Source organism: Microcebus murinus, chromosome 25 (genome assembly GCF_040939455.1).
Source record: "Microcebus murinus isolate Inina chromosome 25, M.murinus_Inina_mat1.0, whole genome shotgun sequence".
Lineage (NCBI taxonomy): Eukaryota > Metazoa > Chordata > Mammalia > Primates > Cheirogaleidae > Microcebus > Microcebus murinus.
In genome coordinates, this window is record NC_134128.1 from 18,673,608 (window position 1) to 18,694,710 (window position 21,103).

Genomic DNA, 21,103 nt, shown 5'->3' on the forward strand with positions numbered 1-21,103 from the left:
CCCCACCTCTGCGAAGCGTCTGCGCCTGCGCACCTCCGATTCAGGCGCTTTCCCTTTCCTGGCGACCAATCCACTTCCTGCCTCCGGTCCTCGGAACACTCCTCTCCTCGTCTAGGGCCCTTGGCTTGAAGTGCTGATAGTGGCTGCCCTAATCATTGCCTGTCTGAAAAATTTGCGTCTCTCATCGAGTGGGGAGTTTGGACAAGCCAGTAGGTGGCCGGCAGCTATCTCAGCCTTCGCTTTGGACCCTCCACCCTAGAGGCAAGCCGGGGGTATCGGCGTCCCGGGGATAAGGACGACCCGGACTGTTTTTATTCGGGCAGTAGCGGGGACAGCTTCTTCCTTTCCACCTCCCTCCGCCCCGCCCCCACTCGCAGCCCGGCCGCGCTGGTGAGTGGCGGGCGGGAGGGCCGGCGGGCGGAGGGAGGAGGGGGAGCTGAGGGAAGGCGGGCCCTCGGCTGCGAGATAGGTGGGGGGAGGGGAGGGGAGAGCCCGAGCGCTGGAGTTGGTGCTGGGAAACCCGGGGCTAATGTTGACAACAGGCTTCAGGTGAGTCCCGGGGAGCCTCTTTCCCCTCCGCTCCAACGATCGAGAGGAAACGGGGCTGGGGGGCACCGGCCTGGACTCCTACTCCCTGGGGAACCCAAGAGGCGACTCCGCACCCCAGCTCTCCGCGGGCTGCGAGCAGTGGAGGGACCGCGGGTCCGACGTCGTTCTCCTCAGATCCTCTCCTGAGGCGCCCACCAACGCGGGAACCCCCGGGCCGGGGCAGACGTGAGGCGCGGGAGAGGAGGTGCCTGCCCCACATCCCTGGGCCGGGCCTCGGGGCTGGAGGCGGGGAGCCTGCCGTGGAGGGGTGAAGGTGTTTGGGGGCGTGGAGTGGAGCGAGGGGAGGTTGGGGAAGGCTCCTCGGGAGCCGGGAGGGAAGCGAGGGCGAGGAAGTGGGGCGGGCGCGTGTGTGGGAGGATGTGGAGTAGGGAGACCAGCCGGAGAGTCTTCGGTGCTGAGGGAGCGTGGGGCGAGAAGTTAGGGTTGGGGCAAGGATGGTCCGCGAAGGTGACCGTGGATACCCGTGGGAAGGGGAGTTGTGGCGGGGAAGCGTGGTAGGTGTAGGACTGTGGAGCCGGAGCAGGGCTTTGTGGGAGAACGTGTGTGTAGGAGAACAGGTCTTGGGTGTATCTGGGGATGGTGGGCATGGGCTGTTTGGTTTACTTCCTTCTAATCACGTAGGCTGGTTGATTCTTCCCTTTGCCTTCACCTCAGTGCTCCAGGGACTCCCTTGCTAGTGCTGTTGAACTAAGGAGGTGGTCACAGGATATTTGGTTGGCAGAGCAGAGCCAGCTTACAGGCATGTGGGGTACACCCTGGAGTGGCCGGATCTGCAGCTCTCTTGCTCTTCTCATGCACACGAAGTGATGCATCAGACAAGAGTAAAACTCTCACTGGCTCGTCTCATTTATCATAGTTTTTTAGGTGTTCGTAGAAATCGTACGACTCATCATTTCTAAACTCTGGTGAGATTTCTAAAGATTTTGAATGAGTCCTTACTACTAAAGATGTTCTTTTAAGAATAAAGTCAAGGATTGAGAGATAATGCCCCTGTGCAATGGCTGCCTTTAGAACATCTTGAGTGAGACAAAATGAAAAGGTAAAATAGCATTCTTTCACTCTGGAATATTTTCAGAGCACTCTAATTGTGATTTCATACACAGTCCATATGGTACTTTGCAAAGGAATATCTTTAAAAGGGAAATTACCCCCCCCTTCTCTTTGTTCTTTCCCCAGTACACTCCGTTGGTACCTGTTTTACTAGTAGTTTTACTTTCTTTTGGAAGTTCAGAATATATTTAGGAAACCAAATAAAATATACAGCCCAAGTGCCAGGGTGCTATTTTGGGAGGTAGGAAGGTGGTTTTAAAGCGTGGTTTCTTTTTAAGGGCTGTCTGAATATAATTGTACTTAGTAAGACAATTTCTAAGAGCTAATCGTATCATAGTGAAAAGATCACTGTTTTTTTATTGATTATCTTGAGATGGAATCTATTTGAAGTTCTAGTTTTTACTTGAAAAACTTTTGTTTTTTTGAGACAGAGTCTCACTCTGTTGCCCAGGCTAGAGTGAGTACCGTGGCATCAGCCTAGCTCACAGCAACCTCCAACTCCTGGGCTCAGGCTATCCTCCTGCCTCAGCCTCCCGAGTAGCTGGGACTACAGGCATGCGCCACCATGCCCAGCTAATTTTCTCTATATATTTTTAGTTGGCCAATTAATTTCTTTCTATTTTTAGTAGAGATGGGTCTGGCTCTTAGCTCATGCTGGTCTCAAACTCCTGAGAGCTCAAACGATCCGCCTGCCTCGGCCTCCCAGAGTGCTAGGATTACAGGCGTGAGCCACCTTGCACGGCCAACTTGAAAAATTTTTGGAAACACTTTAGGTGAAAGACTTGGTTCTTAATTAAAGCTTGAATTTATTAAAATAAGAGTTTTAGCATTTTATTAAATATAACTTAATGGTCAGTTTAATTTTTTTAAGTTGACTTTTTTTTTTTTGAGAGTCTCATTCTATTGCTCGGGCTAGAGTGCCATGGTGTCAGCCTGGCTCACAGCAACCTCAAACTCCTTGGCTCAAGCAATCTTTTTGCCTCAGTCTCCCCAGTAGCTGGGACTACAGGCATGCACCACCATGCTTGGCTACTTTTTTCTATATATTTTTAGTTGTCCAGCTAATTTCTTTCTAATTTTAGTAGAGACAGGGTCTCACTCTTGCTTAGGCTGGTCTCAAACTCCTGAGCTCAGAGGATCCTCCTGCCTCGGCCTCCTAGAGTGCTAGAGTTACAGGCGTTAGTGACCCGCCTGAATTGACTTAAATGTTTATTGAACTGAATCATGTAGTTTGTAGACTTCATTTGTTTGTTTGTTTGGGTTTTTTTTGAATTATAGGGTCCCATCATAGTGGGAAAGCACACTGGGCAGTGAGTCTTGGTCCAGCTACTAAGCAAGTTGTGTCATTTGAGCAGGTCTTTCTGGTGCTGCCATTGCAATGTAAAAATGAGGATTAGCGTAGATAAAACCTAATAGTCGTAATTTTAAAAATCTTTCATCTTATGATGAACTTTCTAGTGTTCTGTGTGAAAGAGAATCAACATTTATGTCTTCCTCATGGTAGCTACTGTGTTAGAAGTTTAAGAATTCTATAGAATAGGTAGCAGTATATCCATTTTATTCATAAACTCAGAGAAGTTAATTGCCCAACTTCCATAGCCAGCAGGCTGAAGAGTTGGGATGCAGACTTAAAAATCTGTCTGACTTCAAAGCCCGTGCATGTTATTATCACAAGTTGCATTGCTGCCTCTGCATGAACCTTTGACTTTTGTCTTATTTTGTTCACTGAAGCTTAGTTTCAGGTGTATTTGGGGTGTATGCTTTGAAATGATTCAAGGAAGATATCAGTATCAATACTTCATTGTCTTACTGAGAATCTGTTTTAGCATTCTCTAGAGTAGGATCTAATTTGTGAATGCCTCCTGTAGTTTATTTCATATAGTAGGTACTTAAAATGTATTGAATAAATGAATATATAGTCACAAAACTGTGAGACTCTGTTAAAGTTAATAAATAGTTATCTTTTATGAATTTGTCAGATACCAAGTCGATTTCTTAATGTTTTAGAAGTTTAGTTTTAATTCTATTTTCACAAACGAGACATTAATTGTAAATTCTGTTGCTCTTTTTTTTTATTGTCTGAGAATTGTAGTTTCTTTTATTTTTGAGACACAGTCTCACTCTGTTGCCCTGGGCTAGAGTGCCATGGCGTCAGCTTAGCTCATAGCAACCCTGCTGGGCTCAAGCAATCCTTCTGCCTCAGCCTCCCAAGTAGCTGGGACTACAGGCAAGCGCCACCATGCCCAGCTAATTTGTTTCTATATATTTTTAGTTGACCAATTAATTTGTTTCTATTTATAGTAGAGCCTGGTCTAGCTCTTGCTCAGGCCGGTTTCGAACTCCTGACCTGAGCAACCCACCCGCCTTGGCCTCCCACAGTGCTAGGATTACAGGTGTGAGCCACTGTGCTAGGCCTGTAGTTTCTTGTAATCCTAAAATGTCACTTGATGCTTCACATCAGAAAATAAGAAGTCTATATAAAATATTTTTTTGCACATAATGAGTAATTTCCCTAAGGGGAACCTGTGACCTTAAGACCACATATGGCTTTCTAGGTCCTTAAGTGGGGCATTTTGACTAATCCATATTTTACAGAACAAGTCCTTTCATTTAAAAGGGGTGCAGCAAAGGAAGATGAAGCTTTTCTTGTCACGTTTTGTATTCAAAAAAGAATAGTCTTGAAATCAGAAGGCTGTAAGTTCCCTACCCCTGCCAGAGTCTTGTCTCTATGTGTTTCAGCCAGAGTATTGTAAAAGTTAGAAACATTATGTAAAAACTGCTATACCATTATGAGGGATTCTTTCTACTCTTGAGATTCATAATTCTATGATTTGTCATAGTCAGTGTCTATGATCAAGTCTTCCATCTCACAATTTGGTACTCCCAGGATTCTTTGGTTAAGAGTATGGGTTCAGATTCCAGCTCTGTCATCAGCTGTGGAGGCCTCGGTCAAGTTACTTGGTCAAGTCTCAGTTTACTCTTTCATAAAATAGGAAAATGATACCCACCTCATAAAGATTTCAGTATTAAATGAGATAATGTATATAAGATGTTTACTATGGTACCAATAAGTAGTAGCTATCAGTATTATCCTCTCTTTGAAAGTTTGCTTTTTAGGACATGATATTTTCACATGATGTATCCACATTAAAGGTGGATATTTAATTGAAAATGTATAAGAATTGGTAACTACACTTTAGATAATGTAAATACTAATACCATCTTGATGCATAAAGAAGTGGTTAAAGTATTTTTCATATTTTAATGATAATTGTTTTAATAGGACTAACAGCCTTTTTTTGTTCTGAGTTCACCAGTGGGGATAACTAAAGCCTTTTGGTGTCATTGTCAAAATAAATGCATGGAACATGGGAGTGGAGGGAAATAAGGGAGTCAAAGAGAAAAAGTGGAAGGAAACGGTGGCTGAGAGGAGGTACAGACTGTAGCATATACCTGTAGAAATTACTTAAAGTGTTTCTACTGGCCTAGATTGTCTTTCTGTGATAATAACATTTTATTAGAGTGTTGAAATAAATTTTTTGTGTATTTATAATATGTTTATTACCGCAAATGTTTTGTTTGCTAACCTAGTTTAGCACTAGTTTTTAGTGCTGTAATTTAAAGCCTATATTTGAAAATATTTAAGAATATTATGTATATCTTTAGCTTTTAATAAAAAACTAGGAAGTTTAAGTAATTCTCTACTTCTAAAATAGAATTTTTATTTTCTTGTATACGACACTCAGATAATTTAGGAGTTAAAACTGATGCATTGTCCATAAAAGAAATTACATTATAAAACTAGTTTATTCTGAGTAGAGAAATAAATTTTTAGAAAAGAAAAATCCAGAATTTCACTGGGAGATAGTTTTTTGTTCCAGAGTTTATTTTCAGTTAATTATATAGAGCCCATTCTGTAGACCAGTGCTATCCAGTAGGACTTCTTGTGACAGTGGAAATGTTCTATATCTGCACTGCCCTATATGATAGCCCACTAGTCACTTGTGGAATTGAGCACTTGAAATATGGATAGTGATGATGAACTGAATTTCAAATTTTATTTAATTTTATTAATTTACATTTAAGTAGCCACATGTGAATTGTGCAGTGGTTTTCAACTGGTGGTGATTTTTGTCCCCAGGGGACATTTAGCAATGTCTGGAGGCATATTTGGTTGTCAAAACTGGGGAGGAACTACTTGCATCGACTATATAGAAAGCAAGGACATTGCTGAACTTCCTACAGTACACAGGATAGCCCTCTCCACCTAAAACAAAGAATTATTTTGCCCAAAATATCAATAGTGCTGAAGTTTAGAAACTCTGAGCTGATAGGTATTGTATTGGCAGATATAGCACAGAATGTACAGATTTTATAATCATTTAATTTTAACTAATACTCCTGAAGAAATTAAAGGTCTAGTTAACAGCTTTTAGATTTGAAAGTTTGATAATAAGATTAGTGCAGTGAAGTTTTTGAGTCCTCTGTTGTCTTGTTTTGCCTGTGACTTAAGGCAAGAGCTTGCTCATGCTCCCTTTCTCCAACTGAAATACTTATCTCAAGTATTGTGTGAAATAGCAAAGCAGCATCTCTTCATGACTGTACAATGCTGGGGTTAAAACCAATTCAAAATGTTCTCAGATACATACTGAAGTATTTACAATTAAATGTTTTGGAGTTGATAATACAGGGTGTCCCCAAAGTCTCAATACAAAGAAAAATTCTGTTAAATTTTGTAATGAATATTATGTAAGTAAAGATACATTTAGCTACAATTTTCCATTTTCCCCATGTATGGCGACTTTTGGGATACCCTGTAGTTGAATCTGGGTGATGAATACATGAAGATTCCTTATACTGTACTCTCTACTTTTGTTTGAATTTTTGCTTCTTAAAAAGTAAAAAAACAAAACAGTAATACTTAGTCATAGGCGTAACTAATAATGATAGGCTATGGAATATGACCATTAAATTATTTTAACAAGGAAATGGTATTCATTTTGCATGCCTTTATTTACTCTCACAATTGCAAAGTTACATTAATATGTTCTGTTTGAAAAATAGTGTCACATTACTAAAGAAAAGTCACTGACATTCTTTCACTCTTACAGATTGTCCTGGGTCACATAATGCCAGCTGAGCGTAAAAAGCCAGCAAGTATGGAAGAAAAAGACTCTTTACTAAACAACAAGGAAAAAGACTGCGGTGAAAGGCGGCCAGTGAGCAGCAAGGAGAAGCCAAAAGACGATCTCAAACTCACTGCCAAGAAGGAGGTCAGCAAGGCCCCTGAAGACAAGAAGAAGAGACTGGACGAAGATAAGAGAAAAAAGGAAGAGAAGGAGCGCAAGAAAAAAGAAGAAGAAAAGGTGAAGGCAGAGGAAGAATCAAAGAAAAAAGAGGAAGAAGAAAAAAAGAAACATGAAGAGGAAGAGAGAAAGAAGCAAGAGGAGCAGGCGAAACGTCAGCAAGAAGAAGAAGCTGCTCAGATGAAGTAAGACAGTTTTATTGTAATTGTTGAAGAAATTGGAAGATTAGTATATTTTAGAAAAAATGGTTATTTGAAATACAACTTCCTGGGCGCAGCCTTTTGAGAGTTGGGAGTAACTTGTTCTGTTAGTTTTACTGACTGGGGTCATGCTTAAGGTGCATTAATTATTTAAATTAAATAATCTGATTTTTTTTTTGAGACAGAGTCTCTCTCTCTCTATTGCCCAGGCTGGGTGCAAATGTCAAGCAATCCTCCTGCCTCAGCCTCCTGAATATTTGGGGTTCCAAGTGTACACTACTGCACCATGCTTGTTTTTTTTTTTTTTTTGAGGCAGGCTCTTGGTTTGTTGCCTGGGCTGGAGTGCTGTGGTGCTGTCATAGCTCACTGCAACCTCATACTCCTGGGCTCAAACAATCCTTCTGGCTTAGCCGCCCAAGTTGCTAGTATTATGTGCGAGTGCCATCATCCCTGGCAGATATTTTTTATTTTTTGTAGAGACTGGTCTCCCTGTGTTTCTCAGGCTAGACTTGAACTCCTGGGCTCAAATGATCCTACCACCTGGACCTCCCAAAGTGCTGAGTGAGATTAGAGGTGTGAGTCACTGAGCCAGCTGTGTTTTTATTTTTTAAAAACTTTTTTTTTGATGAGACTGGCAGGAATTAAAAACTTTTTTTTCATGGTATGATAATACTCCATTTTTTTAAGTTGAAAATCATTCTTAGTGACTGCTATTTGTTGAGTTGTATTATGTATCAGGTACTATACATAGTATATTAGCATATATCCCTAAGACAGTACCGATGAAGTAAGTTTATGGTTCTCATCTTAAGAGATTAATAAATTAAAGCTTAAAACGGTTAAGGGCACAGTGAATAGTGGAGCTGTTGGTTTGACTTGAAACCTGTGTTCTTAAGCACAATTCCACAATGCCTCCTGTTCTAATCTTTATTTTATTTATTTATTTATTTTATTTTTTTTTGAGACAGAGTCTCGCTTTGTTGCCCAGGCTAGAGTGAGTGCCATGGCTGTCAGCCTAGCTCACAGCAACCTCAAACTCCTGGGCTCGAGTGATCCTTCTGCCTCAGCCTCCCGGGTAGCTGGGACTACAGGCATGCGCCACCATGCCCGGCTAATTTTTTATATATATATCAGTTGGCCAATTAATTTCTTTCTATTTATAGTAGAGACGGGGTCTCACTCTTGCTCAGGCTGGTTTCGAACTCCTGACCTTGAGCAATCCGCCCGCCTCGGCCTCCCAAGAGCTAGGATTACAGGCGTGAGCCACAGCGCCCGGCCTATTTATTTTTTTTTAACAATGCTATGACTGTGCTATTAATCTTTATTTTTTAAATTAAAAAAAATTTTTTTGGTGGGGCATTGGGAAAAGTTTTCATTTAGTAATAATCACTTCTCAGATAAACCTCATTGGCTACGATACTACCACTGTTCAAAACTAATTATCTTTATTTAAATCTATTTTTAATTTTGTGAATCTATGTAAAGAAATAAACCGATAAAAACCAGGTAGTCCTCATAGGAAGAACACCAATGAGATAGCAAAAATTACTGTTGAATAGCATGAGTACTTCTTTCAAATATATAATTTTTAAAAGCTGTTTGCAAACATGACTTTTTATAGATCTCTGAACCACCACCTTTCTCACCAGAGTTCTTCTTAGGACCTCTACTTTTAACAAGGAACTGGAGCTTAGGTCTGAAAGTCAGTAGTAGTGGCCAGTTTTGGAATCTTCAGAACCATGATTTTTGAGAGTTTCCTGTTTGTTTATTTTACTTTAAAAAAAAAATTTAATCATATTTCTCCAGTCATTTCTAGTGGTAAAAAGGTACTGGAAAGGCTGGGCGCAGTGTAAATGATCCTACCACCTGACCTCACGCCTGTAATCCTAGCACTCCGGGAGGCCGAGGTGGGTGGATTGCTCGAGGTCAGGAGTTCGAAACCAGGCCTGAGCAACAACGAGACCCCATCTCTACTATAAATAGAAAGAAATTAATTGGCAAACTAATATATGTAGAAAAAATTAGCCTGGCATGGTGGCGCATGCCTGTAGTACCAGCTACTCAGCAGGCTGAGGCAGCAGGATTGCTTGAGCCCAGGAGTTGGAGGTTGCTGTGAGCTAGGCTGACGCCACGGTACTCTAGCCTGGGCAACAGAGTGAGACTTTGTCTCCAAAAAAAAAATTTAAAAAAAGCTTAATTAAAAACAAAAAACAAAAGCCACACTTTCTATTGGGAAAATTTCCAACATAATCAAAAATAGAATGGTATAATGAACGAGCCCCTCCATCTACCCAGGATCAGTAATTCCCTACATTTTTCTTTTCTTTTTCTTTTTTTCTTTTTTTTTTTTTTTTTTGAGACAGAGTCTCGCTTTCTTGCCTAGGCTAGAATGAGTGCCGTGGTGTCAGCCTAGCTCACAGCAACCTCAAACTCCTGGGCTCAAGCGATCCTCCTGCCTCAGCCTCCCGAATAGCTGGGACTACAGGCACGAGCCACCATGCCCGGCTGATTTTTATATTATATATATTAGTTGGCCAATTAATTTCTTTTCTATTTTTATGGTAAAGACAGGGTCTCGCTCAGGCTGGTTTTGAACTCCTGACCTTGAGCAATCCACCCACCTCGGCCTCCCAGAGTGCTAGGATTACAGGCGTGAGCCACCGCGCCCGCCCGGCATCCCTACATTTTTCACTTGGAGTATTTTTTTACTTTTTAAGAGAAAGAGTCTTGCTCTGTTGCCCAGGCTGGAAGTGCAGTACCTGACCATAGCTCACTGCACTTAAACTCCTGGCTCAAGTGATTCTCCTGCTTCAGCCTCTTGGGTGGCTAGGACTATAGGTGAATGCCACCTTAAAGTATCATAGTATTTTACCCATAAAGGCTTTGTTATATATCTTAAAGTGTTTTCAATACAGGTGAAAATTGAGTTATTTAACGCATATATAGGCCGGGCGCAATGGCTCACGCCTGTAATCCTAGCACTCTGGGAGGCCGAGGCAGGAGGATCCTTTGAGCTCAAGAATTCGAGACCAGCCTGAGCAAGAGTGAGACCCCCCCGTCTCTACTAAAAATAGAAAGAAATTAATTGGCCAACTAAAAATATATAGAAAAAATTAGCTGGGCATGGTGGTGCATGCCTATAGTCCCAGCTACTCAGGAGGCTGAGGCAGAAGGATTGCTTGAGCCTAGGAGTTTGAGGTTGCTGTGAGCTAGGCTGATGCCACGGCACTCTAGCCCAGGCAACAAAGTGAGACTCTGTCTCGAAAAAATAAATAAGTAAGTAAATGCATATATATGCTTTCTTAAAATGTACTGTCACTGCTAATCCTATGTTTGTGTGGCTGGGAAACATACAAGAGATATTTAAATGTCCAAGTGCTGGAGACAACTTATCTGTTAACATATTTTAGCTTTTAGTGGAAAAATCATAGAATTATATAGTAACCCAGGGTTGATTGTCTTAGAAAGATGAAAATCTACATTTTTAGAGATTTATATATTAAAGTGACATGTCTCAGAAACCTCGAAGTGATACATCGTTTGTCTATCCTCCAACTCCTGTCCAAGTTTGCAATTTAAACTTGTTCCTTCTTTTTAGTGGAAAAATAGGTATATCTATTTTAGCTATTTTTTAAAAGATAAATTGAGTTTATTAGAAGAACCCAAACCTAACAAGGTACTTTATTAAAGGTTTGGTTAAGGCTGAGTGTGGAAGGTTATCTAACAATTCAAAGCATTTCTAATGCATTCTTTTTTTTTTTTTTTTTGAGACAGAGTCTCACTTTGTTCTTTGTTGCCCAGGCTAGAGTGAGTGCCATGGTGTCAGCCTCGCTCACAGCAACCTCAAACTCCTGGGCTCAAGCGATCCTCCTGCCTCAGCCTCCGAGTAGCTGGGACTACAGGCATGCACCACCATGCCCGGCTAATTTTTCCTATATATATTAGTTGGCCAATTAGTTTCTTTCTATTTATAGTAGAGATGGGGTCTCGCTCCTGCTCAAGCTGGTTTCAAACTCCCGACCTCGAGCAATCCGCCCGCCTCGGCCTCCCAGAGAGCTAGGATTACAGGCGTGAGCCACTGCACCAGGCCTGTATATATATTTTTAGTTGGTCAATTAATTTCTTTCTATTTTTGGTAGAGATGGGGTCTCGCTCAGGCTGGTTTCGAACTCCTGACCTTGAGCAATCCGCCCTCCTTGGCCTCCCAAAGTGCAAGGATTACAGGCGTGAGCCACCGCGCCCGGCCTAATGCATTCTTTTATAATGCTTATTCTTTAAAGTATTCTTTGTGGACAATATTTTTCCAATTTGCTTATTGCTTTTATTTGTTTTATATCCTTCTCAAGCATATTATTTTACATTTTTTATATTAGCATCATGTTTTATTTGTTTAGCTTGCCAGCTGGCTGAATGAGTTTTAATTTGAAGCTAGTTGTTCAAAATCCTCTGTTCTACCACATTGGTATTATCAGTATACACTACTGGGCTCTCATTATCTTAAGTCATTAATAAAATGTCTTTTCTTGGCTGGGTGTGGTGGCTCACGCCTGTAATCCTAGCTTCTGGGAGGCTGAGGCGGGTGGATCGTTTGAGTTCAGGAGTTCGAAACCAACCTGAGCATAAGCGAGACCCTGTCTCTACTATAAATAGAAATAAATTAATTGGCCAACTAATATACATAGAAAAAATTAGCCAGGCATGGTGGCACATGCCTGTAGTCCCAGCTACTCGGGAGGCTGAGGCAGGAGGATCGCGTGAGCCCAGAAAGTTTGAGGTTGCTGTGAGCTAGGCTGATGCACGCATTCACAGTAGCCTGGGTAACAAAGTGAGATTCTGTCTCAAAAAAATAAAAAGACCAGCCTAAGCAAAAGGGAGACCTCCTCTCTACTAAAAATAGAAAAAATTAGCCGGACTTGGTAGCATGTGCCTGTAGTCCCAGCCTATAGTCCCAGCTACTCCAGGGGCTGAGGCAGGAGGATTGCTTGACCCCAAGAGTTTAAAGTTGCTATGAGCTAGGTTGCCGCCATTGCACTCTAGCCCTGGCAATAGAGGGAGCGAGACTCTGACTCAAAAAAAAAACAGTCTTGTCTTGTTTTTTCGAGACAGGGTCTTGATCTGTTGCCTGGGCTAGAGTGCAGTGGCATCATCATAGCTCACTGCAACCCAGACTCCTGGGCTCAGACGATCCTTCTGCCTCAGCCTCCCAAGTAGCTGGGACTACAGGCATGTACCATTATGCCTGGCTAAGTTTTTTCTTCTTTGTAGAGAGGAGGTCTTGCTGTGGCCTAGGTCAGTCTCAAACTCCTGGTCTCAAGCGATCCTTTCTTCTCGGCCTTCCGAAGTGCTAGATTTACAGGCGTGAGCCACCGCACTTGGCCAATAAAATGTCCTTAAGTGTAGGGAAAGGGCTCTCTGCATCTTTTGTTCCTAGTGCATTCTGATACTTAGATGATTATATTTCACTGGCTTTTACTCTTCTGGGATTTGTCAGTGATGCTTCAAAATATATAGAGTATTTATTTGTTTGTTTCTTATACAGAGAGAAAGAAGAATCCGTTCAGCTTCATCAGGAAGCTTGGGAACGACATCAGTTAAGGAAGGAACTTCGTGGCAAAAACCAAAATGCTCCAGACAACCGACCAGAGGAAAATTTCTTTAGCCGCCTGGACTCAAGTTTGAAGAAAAATACCGCTTTTGTCAAGAAACTAAAAACTATTACGGAACAGCAGAGAGACTCCTTGTCTCATGATTTTAATGGCCTAAATTTAAGCAAATACATTGCAGAGGCTGTATCTTCTATTGTGGAAGCGAAGCTGAAAATCTCTGATGTGAACTGTGCTGTGCACTTGTGCTCTCTCTTTCACCAGCGTTATGCTGACTTTGCCCCATCACTTCTTCAGGTCTGGAAAAAACATTTTGAAGCAAGGAAAGAGGAGAAAACGCCTAACATTACCAAGTTAAGAACTGATTTGCGTTTCATCGCAGAATTGACAATAGTTGGGATTTTCACTGATAAGGAAGGTCTTTCCTTAATCTATGAACAGCTAAAAAATATTATTAATGCCGATCGGGAATCCCACACTCATGTTTCTGTGGTGATTAGTTTCTGTCGACATTGTGGAGATGATATTGCTGGACTTGTACCTAGGAAAGTAAAGAGTGCTGCTGAGAAGTTTAATTTGAATTTTCCTCCTAGTGAGATAATTAGTCCAGAGAAACAACAACCTTTCCAGAATCTTTTAAAAGAGTACTTTACGTCTTTGACCAAACACCTGAAAAGGGACCACAGGGAGCTCCAGAATACTGAGAGACAAAACAGGTGATTTTCAAATGTTTCTCAGAATTGAGAATTTATTTTGGAGCTCATACTTAAAAATGTTTAAAGTCTTCATGCCACTGAAAGAACTTATGGAAAAGGGCTCCTTACAGGTGATTTCTTAACATTCCAGGAAAATTTCAAAGTGTAACAGTCTAAGTACTCATATTTAAATGTGGGTCTGTAATAGATTTTGTGTCTGATTTGAAAAGAAATCTAGTGAGTAGACGGTGACTTTTTCTTTGTGGATGTGTTTTCTTCCTGTGATTTTAAAAATTCCTTAATATTGAAGGGTAAATTTTCTTTTTCTGTCACTTTAACTTACCTGCTATTAATACTATTTTTTCTATGTGTTTTGATGTTCCCTCTCTATAACAGGTTTGCTTTCATTGTTTTGTATTTTGTTATTAATGTCACTGTTGATATTTGCTCTTTTTAAGAAAATTAGTCATTCATTATTAGTGGTATTTCACATCAGAATTTTGGGAAATAGTGTGCAAGATAAACTGTGAAAAAATTCTGTAAATGCAGCTATAAAAGGCATTGACTGGAGCCTTCTTCCTGGGGGCTTCCATTTAAATTTCTAAAGGAATAGTGTAAGCCCGTGATAATTTGTGAAAAGACCTGATGTAGGGGCCAGTTTTGATTGTTACAAAATATTGAAGACTCCTGGGTAGTCTCTATACCTAGGAGGCAACAACAAGCTAGAAGTTGATGTAGTTTGTGGGTATTAGGTCAGTTTTTTTTCTTAAGAGATGGGGGTCTTGCTGTGTTGTCCAGGCTGGTCTCAAACTTCTGGCTTCAAGCAGTTCTCCCACATTGGCCTCCCAAAGTGCTGGGATTATAGACGTGAGCCACTGTGCCTGGGCTAGGTCAACTTTTATGGAAGGTGGATTGTAAGGAGGGCTGAAAGGGTGCAGAAAGGAGGTAATAGCAATAGCATTTGGTTGCATACTTCACAGTGGTTTAAATTACATGGTTGAAGATCTGAAATTGTTATTGATCAGAAGTTTATATAGTAGATACTCTTTTGTATTTTCCTAAGTTTGTAGGGGAGGACTGGTTTAAGTAGTTACCACTGGAAAATGGTTGACTTAACCAGAAGAGAAGATAGGAATAGTGTATGCCAGTAGTACCATGTTTCCCCCAGGAAGACACCCTAGGGCTTATTTTCAGGGGATGTGTTACTTTTTTTTTGAGACAGAGTTTCACTCTGTTGCCCGGGCTAGAGTGCTGTGGTATCAGCCTAGCTCACAGCAACCTCAAACTCCTGGGCTCAAGGGATCCTCCTGCCTCAGCCTCCTGAGTAGCTGGGACTACAGGCATGTGCCACCATGCCTGGCTAATTTTTTCTGTATATATTTTTAATTGGCCAATTAATTTGTCTATTTATAGTAGAGACGGGTCTCGCTCTCGCTCAGGCTGGTCTCAAACTCCTGACCTTGAGTGATCCTCCCTCCTGGGCCTCCCAGAGTGCTGGGATTACAGGCGTGAGCCACCGCGCCGAGCCAGCATATGTTACTTTTTTTAAGTAAAGTACAAAAATCTATATTTATTCAAATATAGTTAAGTTGTCTTCTTCTGGAACATCATCATAACTCTCTAAACCCCAAATTCCATCGTCAATTTCTTGCAACTCTATTTCCTTTAGAACCATTGGCCCCAATCTCATGTCGAGCAATAGAGCTCTATGGGGCAGATGAGAAGTGCTGCTGTCTTTACCGCTCTGCAGCAAAATGCATGGGTTATGCAGATGTGCTGCGTAGCCACGCCCATCACTAGGTCTTATTTTCGGGGTAGGGCTTATATTGCACAAATGTTTAGAAATCCTGCTAGGACTTATTTTATGGGTAGGTCTTATTTTCGGGGAAACACGGTACAGTTAGGACAGGGTCAAGGTAGAGACTGGGTGAAAGTCACTCAGGTGAGAATTTAAGATGGCTATGGAATTGTCAATGATTCTTAAAAAGAAAAAGGATTGTCATTCTTGTTTTGTGTTTTTTTTTTCTTTTTTTTGGAGACAGAGTCTCACTCTGTTGTCCAGGTTAGAGTGCCAAGGTGTCAGCCTAGCTCACAGCAACCTCAAACTACAGAACTCAATCGATCCTACAGCCTCAGCCTCCTGAGTAGCTGGGACTACAGGCATACGCCACCATGCCCGGCTAATTTTTTCTATATATTTTTAGTAGGTCAATTAATTTGCTTCTATTTTTAGTAGAGACAGGGGTCTCACTCTTGCTGGTTTCGAACTCCTGACCTTAAATGATCCACCAGCCTCGGCCTCCCAGAGTCCTAGGATTACGGGTGTGAGCCACAGAGCCTGGCCTATATTTGCTTTTGATTAGTCTTACAGATTGTAGAGAGTAGAGAGATTGTACAATGTTTTAATCTAATCATCACCTTTCCAATGCAGGAATCCATTTTACAGATTAACATGTAAGATTATTCTTCCTCTGAATATCTCTAAAAGGATTTCATTGCTCTTAGAGAGCCATTCCAATGTTGGACACACTTGTTTGCTAGGAATTCTTTGTTATGTGAAGCTGAAATTTAACTCTCCCTATAAAATGATTCCCTTTGATTTAGTTGTTTTTTCTAGTGTGAATGGAATAACGCTACTCAGAGAGGAGGGGGGTCTATGAACTGTTTACATGTTCACAATTAATTAAGTGCAAAAACTTGGGAGTAAGCCTTTAGAAATTTTTGTAGCAATTTTTTTTTTTTTTTTTTTTTTTGAGACAGAGTCTTGCTTTGTTGCCCAGGCTAGAGTGGCTGCGGTGGCGTCAGTGTAGCTCACAAAACTCCTGGGCTCAAGGGATCCTCCTGCCTCAGCCTCCCGAGTAGCTGGGACTACAGGCATGCGCCACCATGCCCGGCTAATTTTTTCCATATATATTAGTTGGCCAATTAATTTCTTTCTATTTATAGTAGAGACGGGGTCTCGCTCTTGATCAGGCTGGTTTAAAACTCCTGACCTCGAGTGATCCGGCCGCTTTGGCCTCCCAGAGTGCTGGGATTACAGGCGTGAGCCACCGCGTCCGGCCTATAGCAATTTTTTGTTGTCATGATATTCTTACTGTATTTTATGAAAGCATCTTTAATGCTTGAAGAAAAAGTTGGCCCTCAAGGTAGTTTGAGAAACACTAGTACAGGACCCATATCCTCTTATTCCCATGATAGTGTCTCAGATATTTGTAGGCTGCCTCAGTGTTTCCCTTTCCTCTTCTCCACGCTGTGTACTTCGTCCAGCTCTTCTTCCATTTTGCTCCATTGATTTCCAGACACTTTAGTTGCCTTAGGACTTTTGTTTTGGATATAGTTTTTTCTTTCTACAGGCACTTCGAGATAGGATTTGATTTTTTTTCTTTGAAGGCACTTGATGCATTCTTTTCTATCTGTGACCTAAAGTTGTATTTAGCTTTTATACCTCCCTTGTCATTCTTTTGACTTTTTGTTAGCTTTTTTACACTAAGGCCTATATTTCTCCTGTGAACTGCTGCCAAACCAGTTCTTCGCCTTGAACTAATGAAATAACTTTTTAACCCTAAATACATACTTGCTTATCTCTTTTAAGCTTTATTTAGATGCTTTTGGTGAATTATGTAAGCCTCATGATAACTTTGAATATTGATGACATGTGTATTATTAATAGTATTTATCTGCTGGTAACATTCAGCTTTGATAAGCAGCTCTTCTGTTCTTCTATTATTGGAGTCATTGATGAAAGTTTTGAACAGAATGTGGTGTTGAGAATACAGCTTTGTAGCCATTCCCTACAAACTTTTATCCGTTTTGATACAGAACCATTAATACATAGTTATTAGAGAAGGTTACTTATGTAGTGTAAATTGACCGTAGCATTGTAGCACTTAGATGTAATAATTTGGGGAATGTGAGAATTTCAATCACCGTATAATTGGTATACAGCTTTTTTCTTTTTTAAATTATTTATTTTAAACCAATTAATTTCTATTTATAGTAGAGACGGGGTCTCGCTCTTGCTCAGGCTGGTTTTGAACTCCTGACCTCGAGGAATCCGCCCGCCTCAGCCTCCCAGAGTGCTAGGATTACAGGTGTAAGCCACCGAGCCCAGCCAGTATACAGCTTAATAAATTACTCATGCCTTAGGGTAGCTTCATCCTGTGCTGCCTCTGTAGTAAAGATGCAGATAGATGGCTGAGCAAAAGAAGACATGGTGAATGGATTAGTGCAGAATCCTTACTTGGCCTAATAATATTAGTCTCCTACCTTCCAAGAGGGTACATTACAGTGTACTACTAAAATGATCATTTGCCAAAAGTTTCTCCCTCCCAGTCGTTATCCAGTAGGTATTTTGAGGGTTGTTTAGTAATACATCATAGGAATTACGGGCAATATTTTTTTTCCCAAGGAAGTTTCTCTTAGGTGTGGTAATGCTAGAAAACCAAGTTCCAAGCTAGCTGATATTTAAGATTCCTATATAGTTAACTTTCTTTAAGACTTTATTCAATATCTTTTAAAAGGTCAGATATACTGTAAAGTCTTGTCTATACTTATTAAAGTCTATAATTAAAAATTCAGCCGGGCGAGGTGGCTCACGCCTGTAATCCCAGCACTCTGGGAGGCTGAGGCGGGTGGATTGCTAGAGGTCAGGAGTTCGAAACCAGCCTGAGCAAGAGCGAGACCCCGTCTCTACTATAAATAGAAATTAATTGGCCAACTAATATATACATATAAAATTAGCCGGGCATGGTGGCATATGCCTGTAGTCCCAGCTACTCGGGAGGCTGAGGCAGGAGGATTGCTTGAGCCCAGGAGTTTGAGGTTGCTGTGAGCTAGGCTGACGCCACGGAACTCACTCTAGCCTGGACAACAAAGCGAGACTCTGTCTCAAAAAAAAAAAAAAAAAAAAGAAAACACCAGATATTTTACCGGTCTAGGTTTAAAAACCGGTTGGATTTTTTTTTTTTTTTTTTTGAGACAGAGTCTCGCTTTGTTGCCCAGGCTAGTGAGTGCCGTGGCGTCAGCCTAGCTCACAGCAACCTCAATCTCCTGGGCTTGAGTGATCCTTCTGCCTCAGCCTCCCGAGTAGCTGGGACTACAGGCATGCGCCACCATGCCCGGCTAATTTTTTTTTTTTATATATATATCAGTTGGCCAATTAATTTCTTTCTATTTATAGTAGAGACGGGGTCTCGCTCTTGCTCAGGCTGGTTTTGAACTCCTGACTTTGAGCAATCCGCCCGCCTTGGCCTCCCAAGAGCTAGGATTACAGGCGTGAGCCACAGCGCCCGGCCTGGTGTTTTCTTAATGACGCTGGAATGAATGAATGATTGAAGGAGGTGATTGAATGAAACATGGAGTCATCTAACTGTTCTTTTCTCCTTATCTGAGCCTGTATCATGGTTGTTAGATAGCTAATGTTTCTAGGCACCTGGTGCATTTGTAAGCAAGCAATAGAGCTGACCCTGGGGTTGGGTGAATTCTAGTAAATTTGAGTCTGTAAACGCTTTATATTTGAAATAATGTAATTTTTTATAACACATTTTGGTTAAGTGATAGATCTGGGGAGTTTATAATTAATATTTACACATTTTATTTTATTTTATTTATTTTTTTGAGACAGAGTCTCGCTTTGTTGCCCAGGCTAGAATGAGTGCCGTGGCATCAGCCTAGCTCACAGCAACCTCAAACTCCTGGGTTCAAGCAATCCTCCTGCCTCAGCCTCCCGAGTAGCTGGGACTACAGGCATGTGCCACCATGCCCGGCTAATTTTTTCTATATATATTAGTTGGCCAATTAATTTCTTTCTATTTAGGGTAGAGATGGGGTCTCGCTCTTGCTCAGGTTGGTCTCGAACTCCTGAGCTCAAACGATCAGCCTGCCTCGGCCTCCCAGAGAGCTAGGATTACAGGCGTGAGCCACCGCGCCCGGCCAATATTTACACATTTTAAATATCTAGTAGTATTCGCCAATTTGGAGTTAATAACTTTACTTTTTTGGTAAGTTTTGCCTTTATGTTAAGTGTTTTCTTTTTTTCTTTTTTTTTGCTTATAATAGACATTTATTTAAAGTAATACATCTGCAGATGAAATAATTATTAACTTTTATGTTTAAGGTCTAACCATCTTCATAAAAATACTTTTTTTTTTTTTTTTTTGAGACAGAGTCTTGCTTTAATGCCCAGGCTAGAGTGAGTGCCGTGGCGTCAGCCTAGCTCACAGCAACCTCAAACTCCTGGGCTTGAGTGATCCTTCTGCCTCAGCCTCCCGAGTAGCTGGGACTACAGGCATGCGCCACCATGCCCGGCTAATTTTTTATATATATATAAAATAATTTATATATATTGGCCAATTAATTTCTTTCTATTTATAGTAGAAAGTTGGCCAATTAATTTCTTTCTATTTATAGTAGAGACGGGGTCTCGCTCTTGCTCAGGCTGGTTTTGAACTCCTGACCTTGAGCAATCCGCCCGCCTCGGCCTCCCAAGAGCTAGGATTACAGGTGTGAGCCACAGCGCCCGGCCATAAAAATACTTTTGAGGACAGCTGCATCCAGAGATTTCATCTATACCATTACTTCTTTGCCCATTCTTCTCTCTTTTCCTTCATGAATAACCTCTTTCAGATATGGTTCCAGGTAGAATTTATCCTCTTCATATTTTGTCCACTGTTCTTTGGGCAACATCTGCTGCCTTATGGACAGGTCCAATGCTCTCTTAATGCGAAGCATGCTGTCATTATAAAGGTTCTCAGGAACTTTCTTATGGTTTCTTTTACGTCTTCATCCTCATATATCATCTCACATTAACTCCAGTTTATTGAATCCTGCTGCATTGTAATATCATTTTCAAATACCATCCAACCACTTGCCTGATGCTGAAACAGCCTGCCTGCCAGCCATTTTGACCCGAGAGCCTATGTTAAGTGTTCTTACTGTATACCTTAAAATGGTTTGTACTTTGAAATATTACAGAGGTCTTATTACTTAGTATTTTTTGGCATTTAATAAAAATTGGTTGAGGAAATGATTTAATTTTATTAGGTACAATTTAATGTTAATTATGTAACAGAATTTCTTTCATTATAGTGAAATAATGAATTTGGAGATTAAGTCAAAATTCTTGTTTGAATACTCTTGAAGTGTCTTAATTCCTTTTTTCTCCCTAATTGATCGATATGGCAAGTTCTCTTTCCGCACCTGTGAGTTAGTTACCTTCATGATTGTGCATGCTTAGTCCAACAGCAGTAAGTGATTTGACTAAGTTTAGCAAAAAAAAGTAAGTAACATGCAGATTTTTCCTCTCTCCATTGTTAATAAAATCAGAGAAGTTTCTTTTATTAAAGCAAATTAATTAGGCATTAATTGACCAAAGTTGAAAATTAGAAAGTCAGCCTAAAATTAAATAATGTTGCTTTTACTTTCACTTTCCTTCCAGGTGAGTTGTATCTTGCCCTACCAGTAGGTTGTTTGATCAATTGGTAGTATTTAAGGACTATTAATATGTTAATTTCCTTGTACTTTAGATTTAAGGAGGCTCTAAAGTTATAAGAGCTCTAAAATCATTACCTCCTAGGTATTCTCTAATTCTCTTTAAATGACCTCCTGGAAACCCCCAAGATAAAGCTCTTACCCAGGCAAGA

General features: G+C 40.9%; 1 protein-coding gene and 2 pseudogenes across 7 annotated transcripts in view; 1 reads left to right on the plus strand and 2 right to left on the minus strand.

Moving 5' to 3' along the window:
- The window catches only part of UPF2 (UPF2 regulator of nonsense mediated mRNA decay), a 115,268-nt gene that overhangs the window by 12,664 nt on the left and 81,501 nt on the right, over positions 1-21,103 (plus strand). For 4 of the 7 annotated variants that reach the window (XR_012914882.1, XM_075997549.1, XM_075997554.1 and 1 more), the window contains 2 exons: positions 6,771-7,150; positions 12,705-13,484. Coding sequence is in view for 6 of the 7 variants with exons in the window: in XM_075997549.1 (XP_075853664.1) it covers positions 6,771-7,150; positions 12,705-13,484 (1,160 nt within the window). In the remaining variant the exon portion in view is untranslated. Of the gene's footprint in view, positions 1-132; positions 391-425; positions 550-574; positions 794-6,770; positions 7,151-12,704; positions 13,485-21,103 lie in introns of those variants that run through there. The other 3 variants (XM_075997552.1, XM_075997551.1, XM_075997553.1) reach the window with 3 other exon arrangements.
- LOC142864673 (uncharacterized) lies at positions 8,486-8,602 on the minus strand (annotated as a pseudogene).
- Positions 19,992-20,363, minus strand: LOC142864352 (cytochrome b-c1 complex subunit 7 pseudogene; annotated as a pseudogene).